This window comes from Poecilia reticulata, chromosome 1 (genome assembly GCF_904066995.2).
Source record: "Poecilia reticulata chromosome 1, P_reticulata-male-v2, whole genome shotgun sequence".
Lineage (NCBI taxonomy): Eukaryota > Metazoa > Chordata > Actinopteri > Cyprinodontiformes > Poeciliidae > Poecilia > Poecilia reticulata.
Window position 1 is genome coordinate 235,052 of NC_088830.1, and position 12,727 is coordinate 247,778.

Here is a 12,727-nt window from a genome sequence, read left to right on the forward strand (position 1 = left end):
GTTTATTTATTTTGCAGTACAGCAAGGCAGAGTGTGTAATGCAGTAAAGATCTACAAAATGGCGGATGGAGGACGGATCTGAGGACGAAGTCATGAAGCCGGTATGTATAATTAATCACTGCGTTGATTCCCGACTGTACAATGGTTGGTTGAGAATAATTTTAACTTATTTACTTATGTATTTTTGAGAGAGCGATATATTTGCTACAATATTATTTTAATTTTACATTTATTTCCACAGACTCCACAGAATGAGTCACATTTGTGTCAATCAGACTCTTCAGGAACATTCTGATGTCCGTGATGAGGACAGAGATGCAACTGTGTGTGAGTATCTACTATTTTAGAATGTTGATATTTTATGCTTCAATATTGTTTATGTACATAATGTAATTATGCTATGTATTGACAATGCACAAAAATGTCCTCCAGCTGCATCCAGGACCTACTGCCAGTCATCCGGATGTAGCTCAAGAAAGAAGCAGGTCAGATTTATTACTAATCTAGAGATGTCACAATTCCTTGAATGATACTGTGATTTATTAAAATCCATCAAAGCAAATTATCTTGAACTATGTTTTACTATTTATTACCAACTGCTTTCAATTCTTTTTTTCTTCCAATTGTTTCCAAGTGTGTTCTCTTTTTCATTAAAGTTTTTATTTTTTTGTAAGAATGTGTTTGTTTGTTTTAATGTCTTATGTGTGCATACGAAGCTGAAAGTTGCCAAATAATCTCACTGTAGTTTCATAATGACTAAAATATGCCTGTAACTCTTAATGATTGTCTGTTCTGTATTAACAGCTGATGGAGGAAGGCAGAGAGTATTGGAGGCATTCTGGGTGGATGGCAGCTATGAGGTGGTGTTAGGATGGACCCCAAGTTCCTCCAACCAGGAGCTCAGTGACATCAGGACTACATTACAGAAAGACGTCAGGTCCACGCTACAGGAGAGACGTTGGGCCTGTCCTGAACGCAGCATAATGTTCATGTTTGGACAAAAAACACTGCCAGATGGTCCAGAAATGGACAAGCATTTGTCTTATTTTGTGTGCAAACAGTGAAAAAAATAAAATGAAATAAAGAAAAAAAACTTCTGTCTCTTTTATGTTCCTCATATATGAACATTTTGCATATAAGCAATATCAAATGAATATATTTTAATACAGCATTTATTTTTTATATAGATTTTTTAAAATACAGCATTAAAAATTTTAATGATTGGGGTGGGGTTATTTATGAAGACATAAGTGCTATCCAATGGGCACACATCAACCAACCAACATGTTGGTTTTCATCCAATGACAGAATCCACGTGGGTCTGCTGAAGCGCCTTTGCATATGCTATGCTAAGTAGAGTCGTAAACACCTCTCGCCCGCACCGCCACTCCCCCCCTCCAAGGATTCCGCAATCGACAGATTTCGACTCCCGTGAGTGAAAATGTAAATTGTCGATTGCTGTCGATATCTGTCGGTGACTAGCTGCGTTCGCGTCAGAATACAGGGTCAAAAATCCCACTTATCGTCCTGTGTCAGTATACTACATCCCTCCCCCTTTAAGAATCAACTAGGTTAGTAAACTTAAGAAGTAACCTTCCAATGGTCCTGACGACTGTGCTATCAGAACTCGCTCTATGTATTTATTTATTTAAAACATTGAATAAAACATATTGAACATGGAAGGTGAACATTAGTGAGTCCAGAGAACACTCTTACTTAAGGAACTCACTACTTGCACAAAAAGTCACTCAGATAAGGAGGAGTCTTTCTTTGGCGTTCTGAGCAGCGTAGTACTGGTGGTGGATCTGTCCGATGTCCACATCTGGCACATCCACTGCAGGAAAAAACCTGAGCTGTTTCAGCAGGCTCCTCTAACGCCCTTCCTCCTGAAGATGGAGACACCGAGTCCATCGGCCCAAGCGCCACCACTTCATCTGGAACCTGAAGAGCGCACTGTGCTCCAGCCCCATCCATCCCCCTCTGCATCACATGTTGTTACTTGATATGATCAACATGACGCCGCATGACACGTCCATCTCCCATCTGCACAGTATAAGATACTGGACCTGTGTTCCCTACAAAGATGGCAGGCACCCACTTCGTTCCATGGCTGTAGTTACGGATGTACACATCATCACCGGGAGAAAAGCTTTTCCACTTGCTGTGGGTGTCATGATATTCCTTCTGTTTTGCTTGCTTCTTACGTACTTTCGCCTTGATGTCCGGCAGCAGGAGATCTAGCGTAGAACGCAATCTCCGTGACATCAGCAGTTCAGCAGGTGACAAGCCTGTGGTACTTTGTGGTGTGATTCTGTAGTTAAACAGGAATCTTGCCAACCTTGTTTCCAAATGTCCCCTGTAGTTTTCTTCAGGCCTTGTTTGAATGTCTGTACAGCCCTTTCAGCCAGGCCATTTGATGCTGGGTGGAAAGGTGCAGATGTAACATGCTGTATTCCATTCTGTTTCAAGAACATTTCAAACTCTTGACTTGTGAAGCATGTGCCGTTGTCTGAAACTATCATCTGGGGTAGGCCATGTGTGCTGAAACACAGTCTGAGTTTCTCTATGGTAACTTGACTTGTTGCACTGTTTGTGGGATACACATCAATCCATTTCGAATGTGCATCTACCACGACAAGAAACATCTTGCCTGAGAGAGGGCCGGCATAATCCACATGTAGTCCACTCCAGGGTGTCTCTGGCCACTCCCAAGGGTGCAGGGGCGCAGCAGCTGGTGCCTTCCTATTTTCCTGACATGTGCGGCAGGATTGTACTTCCTTCTCTATTTCAGCATCCATCCCTGGCCACCACATGTAGGAACGTGCCAAACCCTTCATTCTTGAGATGCCAGGATGTATACAATGCAGTTGTTTTAAAAGGGTAGACCTTCCCTTCTGTGGAACAACCACTCTGGCACCCCACAGTACACATCCATCTTTCACACTCAACTCTAACCTTCTCTGACTGTAGGCCTTGAACTGAGTGTCCGCTGTGTTGGGCCAACCTTTTAAACACCATGACAGCACTTGTGACAGTATTAGGTCTTTAGCTGTCCATTGTTGCACTTGGGATGTGGTGATGGGTGGATTATCCATCACATCCAGCATGAAGACTTGTCCTGAGTCTTCCTCCTCATCAGTCTGTGGCAGTGGCAGACAACTCAATGCATCAGCGTTGGCATGAACTTTACCTGGTTTGTATACAATGTTGTACTCATATGCTCTCAACAGGATAGACCACCTTTGCACTCTCGACGATCCCATCTGTGGCACTGGTTTTGTTTCATTAAAAAGGGAGACCAGAGGGTTGTGGTCAGTGCTGATTGTGAATTTCCCACCATAGATGTACTTGTGAAATCGCTTGATCCCAAATATGATGGCTAGCCCCTCCTTGTCGAGCTGTGAGTAACGCTTTTCCACTGGCGTTAACGTCCTTGACAAAACCCTAAAGGTCGCTCACTCCCATCTTCCATCACATGTGACAGCACGGCTCCCACTCCGTATGGTGAGGCGTCACATGCAAGCACCATGTCTCTGTCTGCTGAGTACTTTGTACTTTACACAGTACTTTACACAGTACTTTGGCTGATTTCAGCAGCTGTTTAGCTAAGCTGAATGCTTCCTGCTGTTCTTTATTCCAACACCATGGAACTCCTTTCATCAGCAGATGACGTAATGGTGCTAAGCGTGTAGCAAGGTTAGGAAGAAACTTGTTGTAGTAGTTTAGGAGCCCCAAAAAAGCTTTTAGTTCAGTCACTGTGGTTGGAGGTGGAGCTTCCTCAATGGCTCTCACTTTGCTTTGTACTGGGTGCAAACCTTCCGCATCGATTCTGTGACCCAGGTATTCCACCTGATCCTGTAAGAATGCACATTTACTCCTGTGAAGTCGCAGTCCGGCTTCCTTTAGTCGTTTGAGAACTTCATCCAGCGTTTTCAGGTGTCCTCTGGTGTCACTTCCAGTTAGCAGTGTGTCATCCAAGTAGACTACTACATTTGGTAGACCTTGCAACAAGCTTTCCATTGTTCTTTGGAAAATAGCTGGGGCTGATGACACTCCAAATGGCAGTCTGTTAAAAGTGAAAAGGCCACGGTGTGTGTTTATTGTCAGGTATTTCTTGATTGGATTGGAGTCCTCATCCATAACTATCTGCTGATATGCATGACATAAGTCGAGCTTGGTAAACTGTTTGCCTTCTGTTAGTGCATTAAAAAAAAGTCTTCAACGCGGGGAATTGGGTATTGTTCGAGTGATGAAGCACTGTTCACTGTTAATTTATAATCACCTAAATTCTGACAGAGCCATCCGGCTTCAGAACGGGCACAATGCCCAATCTGCATACTTTACTGGGGTTATGATATCCTCCTTTAAAAGTCGTTCTAACTCCTCTTCCACCTTAGACCTCATGGCATATATGACTGAATGGGGTTTGTAAAATTTAGGATGGGTGTCTGCAGATACACGGATGGTTGCCTACACACCTCTTAACATTCCCAACTCTTCTTTAAAAACCTCTTCATGTCTCAAGAGAACTTCCTGTAATTCTTGTGCCTCTGTTTTCACATGTTTAATCTCATCCCACTTGAGTTTCAATTCTTTCAGCCATCCACTGCCTAGCAGATTTGACCCAGTTCCCTTCACTACCACTAGGGGCAGCGTTTTTTTCTGGTCTGCAAAGTTCACTTCAATCTGAACTACACCCACCACTGTAATTTTCTCTCCACTTTATGATTTAAGAGAGTTTACTTTCTTTAATCTGTGGCCGACTGTCTTTATGCCACAACTCCAAAAAGTGGTTTTCATTCATAAGACTGACACTGCATCCTGTGTCAATTTCAAACTTCACTTCTTTTCTGTTAACTTCCACTTTTACTTCGAAGGGCTCAACTTTGTGGATAGACATTGACAAACATGCTAGAGTGAATGCTTCTTGATCTTGATCTGAACTATTGTCATAATTTTGTTTTTCACATACCTTGTGTGATTTGTGTGACCGTTCTTGGCGCCCGCCTTGCCGTGTTCCTTTTTCCTTAAGACTGGTCTGCTCTTTCTTTTTATTTCTGGACCTGCATGCCCTGGCAATATGTCCTATTTTCCCACAAATGTGACATTTGGCGTCTTTAAACCTACATTTGACAGCACTCTGGTGTTTTCCATGACATCGGTAACACTCACTCTCTCTTTTTTTCCAATCTGCTCTCTTTTCTTTACCCCCGCTACCATCTGTGACACGCCGCTGACTGTTGCAAGTCAGAAACGTTCCTGTTTGCAGCTTCTTCTGCTACAGCTATTTGAAATGCTTTTTCAAATGTCAGATCACTCTCCGACAGCAGACGTCTTTGAATCCTATCGTTATCAATCCCGCACATTAGACGATCTCTTAGCCTTCGTTCAGCGTGGCGCCAAAGTTACAATCTTGAGCCAGGCTTCTGAGCTGGCTCAAGCTGGCTGAGTCCATATGCACTGATGGACTCAGCAAGTTGACGGGAACGAGAGTCAAACTTGTATCTTTGCACAATCTCACTTGGTTTTGGATTAAAGTGCTCTTTCATCCTTGTAACCAACTGACTGTACGTTTTAGAGCTGGGCTTGTCCGGGCTCACAAGGTTTCTCATCAGCTTATATGTGGCTGGTCCCACCACGCTAATAAGGATAGCCCTCTGCTTATCACTATCATCAATGTCATTTGCTTCAAAAAACTCATCAAGAATCTCACACAACCTACACACTACAGGTGCTAGCTCAATCTGCCTTAGCCTTTCTTGCTTGACTCTGCTTCTATCTTCTCACTGCTCCCTCTAGTGGTCTGGGAGGTAATCCAACTAAACCTAAATGAGGAACTAACTCAGTATACTACAATCTCCTTGGTCTTGACTGTGTTTAGGATCAAGTTGTTGTCTGTTCACCATTCTGTCAGTCGCTCCACCTCGTTCCTGTAGGCAGACTCATCGTCCCCTGAGATGAGGCCAACTACAGTTGTATCATCTGCAAATTTAACAAGGGTGGTATTTTGATGGACAGAAACACAATCGTGTGTGTACAGCGTAAAGAGCAGAGGGCTCAGCACACAGCCCTGAGGAAAGCCAGTACTGATGTTGATGGATGAAGAGGTATGGTCTATTCTGACTCTTTGTTTGCGATTCGTCAAAAAGTCCTTAATCCAGCAACAGGTGGAAGAGGGGATTCCCAGGTCTGCCAGGTCTCCCCCCCTTGACCCCCTGCAACTGCTGTTACAATTTTTTGAGTCTATTTGACCCATAAAATACGTCACAATTTTAAAGTCTCGCATCTGCCTTGCATTTTTTGGTTTAATACTGATAATTAGCACAATATTTACAGCTCATGAATTTAAAATCCAACGGTCCTCATCCAGTATGCAAGTAGGGTGCTTAAATTTTATCTATTAGTTTTAGATACTGAAATGTCTCTCCAAGAACAACAGTCAAAAGTAATATACAACTACACTTAAAGCAATCAGACTTCTCAAAAATGCTATGTAGTTGCATTTTATTCAAGCTGCAGTACATAACTTTAATAAAAAATATGTTTTCTCCATATTTGGTAAAGCTGTCACCATGTCGTAGCAGTTTGTTATGAGACAGATAATCTGTGAAAACAATCAATCTCCTCCGTCTCCTTCCTGAATTACTATTACTGGTTAAAGTAATGCACCGTTCTGACCAAAACAATTGACAGCTCTTAGCGCTGTCATTTAGCCTCATTCACTCACTACTAAATGTGCTAATGGTGGAGAAACAACTTATCATTGCAAGAAACCGTTTATCTGCCATCATTGGTAGCTATGCTAACTAAACTGAGCATTCAGTTTGAATCTGCACAGCTCTGTGCTATGCTAGCTACAGCACGGCACAAATCGAGGGGGAGGAAGGATGAGCAGCACCACATGAGATTGTGATTGACAGCACTAAAACTCTCCTGGAGAGTTATTCTCCTGGAGAAGGCAGAGGAAATAGATTTTTCACATATTACCTCTCATACTATACTGTCACAACATCATGACAGTTTTAAAAAATATGTGAAAAAAAAAATTTATATAAAAGTGACATACTGCAGCTTTAATTTCACTCAGGAGAGGACAGATCAGAAAGTTAAATACAGTATATGAATATATTGGTAATTTTTTTCCTTAATTCATTAAATGCTGTGAAATGGAGGCAAACAATAGTTTGTAACTAAGCTAATTATGCTAAATGGTTGATAATCTCACACAGACTACCTATCTTTCTTGGAGAAAAACTGGGTTATAAATTAACACTCTTGCCTTTCTCTCTCTCCCTCTCTCTATTTTGTTTTTTAAAACTTGATTTTATATCTTTTCTTAGCAGAATAGTTACTGCCACAGTCGCCGCTGTATTCAGCTGCAGCTTCTACTGACTTGTAGCTGTTAAGCGCTCCAAGCAGGAACGAACAAGGACATACAGATTTAGGGGGGTTCAGGAAAAAAACTGATGTGTGTTTTTTGGTCTGGACAGGATAACATTACATTTTTACTGCTAAAAACAATCTTTGAATCTTTGAGTATGGCTAATTTTATATTTGACAGGACCCTGTTTTTTATTTTATGTCTATGAACAAAATATAAATAATTACATTTTGGAGGGCCCCCTGCTGGTCAGGGCCCCTAGAATCGTCGTCACTTTTCACCCCTGTCAGGAAGGATGGTGTTAAATGCTGAGCTGAAATTGAAAAGGATACGTGTGTAGCTATCTTGATGCTCCAGTTGGGACAAGACATTGTGCAGGACAGTTTCAACAGCATCTTCAGTTGACCTGTTAGCCCTGTAAGCAAACTGGTGTGTGTCAAAGGTGTGAGGAATGAATGATTGAATATGGCTCTGAACCAGTCTTTTAAAAAGACTGGTTCAGAGCCAATGCATCACCAATGGCGTGAGAGCCGGTAGTCGTTCAGGCAGGTGATGGGTGATTTTTTTAGGAATGGGAACAATGATGGAGGATTCCAGGCATGATGGGATTCTGGCTTGAGAAAGGGACTGATTAAAGATTTTTGTAAAGACCCCAGCCAACTGCTCTGCACAGTCCCTCAGCACATGTCCAGGAACACCATCAGGTCCCGCTGCCTTTCTGGGGTTGATAGATTGTAATGAGCGTCTCACTTCTAATTCCTCCACCTGGAAGATAGAGGTGCTTAGTTGCACTTCTTGATTAGAGACAGTTGTCATTGGAGGCTCGGACTCAGAACGAGCAAAGAAGTGGCTCAACTTCTCTGCTAGTGAGATGTCACCTTTGGCTGTTCCATGGTTGGTTCTGTAGTTGGTGATGTGCTGGATTCCCAACCAAATATGTCTATTGTTGTTGTTGTCCAAATGCTCTTCAATCTTCTCCTTGTAGTCCATTTTAGCTTCTCTGATTCCTCTTTTTAGGTTGCTCTGTGCCAAGCTGTAGAGGTCCTTGTCCCCAGACTTGAAAGCAGCGTTCCTTTCTTTAAGCAGCCTCTGCACTTCTCTGGTCATCCATGACTTTCTGTTTGGGAAGATCCTGATACGTTTTTTCACTGTAACAATATCAGTGCAGGTATTGATGTAACAAAGAACGCTGTCAGTGAATAATTCCAGGTCTGTATGTTCAAAAATATCCCAGTTTGTTCTTCCAAAACAGTCCTGTAGTTGCTGAGAGGCACAGACAGGCCAGCTAGTGATGGTTTTTATGGTGGAATGTTCAGATTTCCTCAGGGTGGTATATGCAGGAATCAAAAATCTGTTGCAGTGGTCAGACTGCATCAGGTGAGGTAACTGCTTGGTTCTATAACCCAATTTGATGTTAGAGTAGACCTTAGTCGATGTATTGAGTCCTCTGGTAGCGCACTTTACATGTTGATGGAATTTGAGGAGCACTACCTTTAAGTTGACATGATTAAAATCTCCAGCAATAATGAAAACTGCATCTGAATAGCGTCTCTTTTATTTATTAATGCTGTTATACGGTATTCTGAGAGCCAAATTTGCATTGGCAGAGGGTGGAACGTAAACGACAGTGATCATTATTACACTGAACTCTGGGAAGGTAGGGAGGTCTGCATTTCAGAGTCATTTCTCCAAGTCAGAGGTGCACAGTCAGTGTCTGCACACCGGGTGTTGTTGACTCCTCCCCCTCTGCTCTTACCAGAGTCTGCGGTGCTATCAAAACGCCGTGTCGTACCATACCATAGTCGTAGAACCATTGTTTCTTAGTTCCTTATTTTGATTATATCAACCTTGTTTCTATTTTACTTTAGTTCAGCCATTTCTCAATGATTCATTATGTTTGTTTATTCCTTGTGTCTAGTCATAGATTACTCTTAGATAGTTGTCCTAGTTTCCTTGTCGTGTACTCTCCATTGCCCTCATGCTATTTTTGGTTACAAAAAGTGTGTGATTTCTCTGCAATTTGCTAAGTAATGTTTATGAAAATGTTAGTTGGACCTTATGACAATATTTTATCCTGTGTGTTTAATGCTAACCTTTTGTGTATTAGAGAAAAACACTAAATAAAAAAAATTCTACAGCCAAAACTTACTTTTAAAGTTCAGAGGAAGTGTGTTTCGTTCCACCTGTTGTTCCAACGTTTTGTTCTTAAAAGCCCCAAATTCATATGATGTCCATTTCCATGATAAGTGTATGTATACGTTTGGAGACTCCTGGAGAGTAAGTACTCTTTATTAGGAATCTAAACTTGGATTCAAATGTCAAAACTGTAGAACTTTTCTGCCAATTAAAAATCAATGCCTAAATAACACACTAGGAATCAATTTTCGGACATTAAGTCAATGCTTAATGGTTCATACTAAAGGTTGAACTCTACAGGCTCTGTTCGGCCAATGAAAGCCTTCAAGGACATTGCAGTAGGAGTGTTTGTATGTGTTATTGTAAAACAGGTGAATGAATGGAAAAATGTGCGCACACAAGTACTGAGAGTTCCAACCTACTACAGAGGCACAAAGTCCTCTTTACTGTGTAATGTCCCCAGTTATAATTAGTAACGTCGGTGGCTCAGAAGGTTAAGTGTGCAATCAATAAGAGGATCTTTGGTCCACTTCCAACTTGTTAATTGGTTTTACATTGAAATATGAGGTAGATGTTCACTTAATGTCTCTGAGCAAAGTAGATAATGGAAAATGAAACTCTTTCTTTTAAACCAATAGAACAGAATTTGGAGTGTCTTCTTTACTTGTTTTTTCTCTGTAGACTCGTGGTACTCAGATGAATTCAAATGTCTGTAAACTATAGAAACCCTTATAAATAACAAATATAGCATTTCTAAATTCAGTTCCTGAAGACAAATCATGTTTTTGTGTGCTTGGTTTTGTCATGAAGTGCAGTGTGAAGTGGTGAGGCAGACGCAACGGACCCAGGTTAAAAGGAAGAAAATGATGATTTTAATGACATCCTAATGAGCTGCATAAAGATGGATCCAGCTTTTGTTACATATGACAAATTGTTCCAAATCCAGGCAGCACAGTAGAGCAGAAGGCTCGAAACTGGTAGCAACTGGCAAACAAGAAACATCTGATGGAAGACAAGACAGAATACAACAAGGACCCGACAAAGACACAGAAACACAGGTGACATTAAATACACGGAGGGTAATCAGGGACCGAGATACACCTGGGAACAATCAAAGGGAAGACAGGACAACACGGAGACTCAAACGATTTCACTTATAACATGGGAAAAATGAATTGTTATAAGTGAAAAAAATCTACCAGTGGAACTAGTACTTTTCATCAATGTTCAAGAATTATCGACTTAAAACAAGCGCCTACATCTTGCTGAAAAGTTACTTTGTAAGCTAGTTGTGTCTTATTTCAAGTGTACTATATTTTCTCTAGAAGGTAGACCAAAGTACTTGGTAAGATTTTGTGTTTTTGCAATGTATGTCTGATTCTTGGGTGATTTTGTACAGGCTCTGCGTCCTCTCTGGGTTCCAGTGCAGGCAGCTCTCTGCTGCAGGTTCCAGGAGCTCTTCCTGCAATCAGCCACGCTTCACTGGGCTCTAAACATAGCTCCAGGCCCATCATCTGGCTCAGCACCTCCCAAAGCATCGACAGGCACTCCGTACACAGACTCAGTCCGGCTGACAGCATTGAGGGCCACAGGCTCAGTTCGGCTCAGCGGACAAACAGGCACAGACTGAGCTCAGCTCACAGTATAGATGGATATAGATTCAGTCCGACCCGTCGACTGAACAAACACAGACTCAGCTCCACTCACAGTATGGATGGGTACAGACTGAACCTTGATCTGATCGCAGACCGGCCGAAGCTGCAGTCCAGCCACAGCATGGAGAGATGTCCGTCTGTCAGGCTGAGTCTTACAGAAGCAGAGAGCAGACGTTCTTGCTGGCTCCGTCCTGAAGAGAGTATGGACAGAAACAAGCTCAGCCCCACCTATGTTCCAGAAAGTTTCATCTTAAAGAGACCAGCATCCTTCCGCTCTGCTGGCAAACAGTTAAGGAGACAGGTGCGTCATTTTCTGCTGCTATCTCTTATTAAAGTCATATTTTATGTCTTCACTGATGCACAGAAATTTTAAATTTTATGAAAGAAAAGAAATACATAAAAATGATGTGATTAGGCTAACCTATTATTTGCAACAAGACTTTCCAATTTCTGAAGAAATTGCAGAAAGTGCCTGACTTTAGTTTCATAGAAGCAAAAATAATTGTTTCTGGGGAGGAAGGGTCTGACACTAAAGAGTCGGAGCTAAATGGTAAACAGATCTATGAATAGTTGTTCATCTTTAATTCTGATGGATATCAGAATCAGTTACTTTAAAGGAACTGATTCTGCATGGGTTCCAACACATGAATGTTCTAAGCATGGTGTTCAGTGACCAGTCTTGCTAGTCCTCCTTTTTTCACATCTTGCATTTGATTTTTCTACTTCTGATAGCTGTAGAGCTATCAGAAGTAGCTATACAGCTACTTATGGATTATGAAAATGTAAATGATCATTTCCATAATCATTTACAGTATAGAATGATTATCAGTCAATGTCACGATGTGTGTGTACCCCGCTCTTCCTAAGGTGAATGCAATACAACGTTTTACCAGCAGATGGTGATTTGAGCAGGATTTTACCTGAACCATTTTAACTAAGCTACACATAGACAGTGAAGTGAAAGTGTTGTTTGTGTAGGCCAGGGTGCTCAGGTCCAGTCCTCCAGAGTTACCGTCCTGCAACTTTTATGCGCATCTTTACTCCAACAGACCAGGATCAGCTCTGAACAGGCCTGCTAACGAGCCGTTCATTTGATTCAGGTGTGTTGTGGCAGGGAAGCATCTGGACGTTGCAGGATGGCAGCTCTGGAGGACTGGACTTGAGCAGCCCTGTTGTAGAACAGGGTGCGACAACAGGGTCGCTGTTGTCGCACCCTGGGTCCCAGAACCAATGTTCTGTTGTAGAACTCTGGTTCTACAACAGAACTCTGCGGTTCTCTTGGAGTAACAAGGCAGCTTAGTTCGAAATTTTAATGTAGATGGATTTTTTAAGTAAAAATGATCAGTTAGCATCCATGGATGGATTTTTAGATGGATGGATCATAATTTTTTTAAATTATTGTGACATATTTGCTAGTAACACACACAATATAATTTTTGCATCATTGTTTTTGTGGACAAAATGTATAATTATTTTGAATAGTATCCAACCTTATGCTGAACAGAAAACATGAAAATGCCCAGAAAATATTTTAATTACTACATACAGATGGTCG

The 12,727-nt window shown here is 41.6% G+C and overlaps 1 protein-coding gene across 3 annotated transcripts in view; it reads left to right on the forward strand.

Annotated features, from left to right (window-relative positions):
- LOC103463029 (voltage-dependent T-type calcium channel subunit alpha-1H-like) overlaps positions 1-12,727 on the forward strand; it is a 235,023-nt gene that overhangs the window by 218,593 nt on the left and 3,703 nt on the right. For 2 of the 3 annotated variants that reach the window (XM_081603359.1, XM_081603078.1), the window contains one exon: positions 10,917-11,473. In XM_081603359.1, coding sequence (XP_081459485.1) covers positions 10,917-11,473 — 557 coding nt within the window. Of the gene's footprint in view, positions 1-17; positions 102-241; positions 328-432; positions 486-804; positions 3,544-10,916; positions 11,474-12,727 lie in introns of those variants that run through there. The other variant, XR_014085974.1, reaches the window with a different exon arrangement.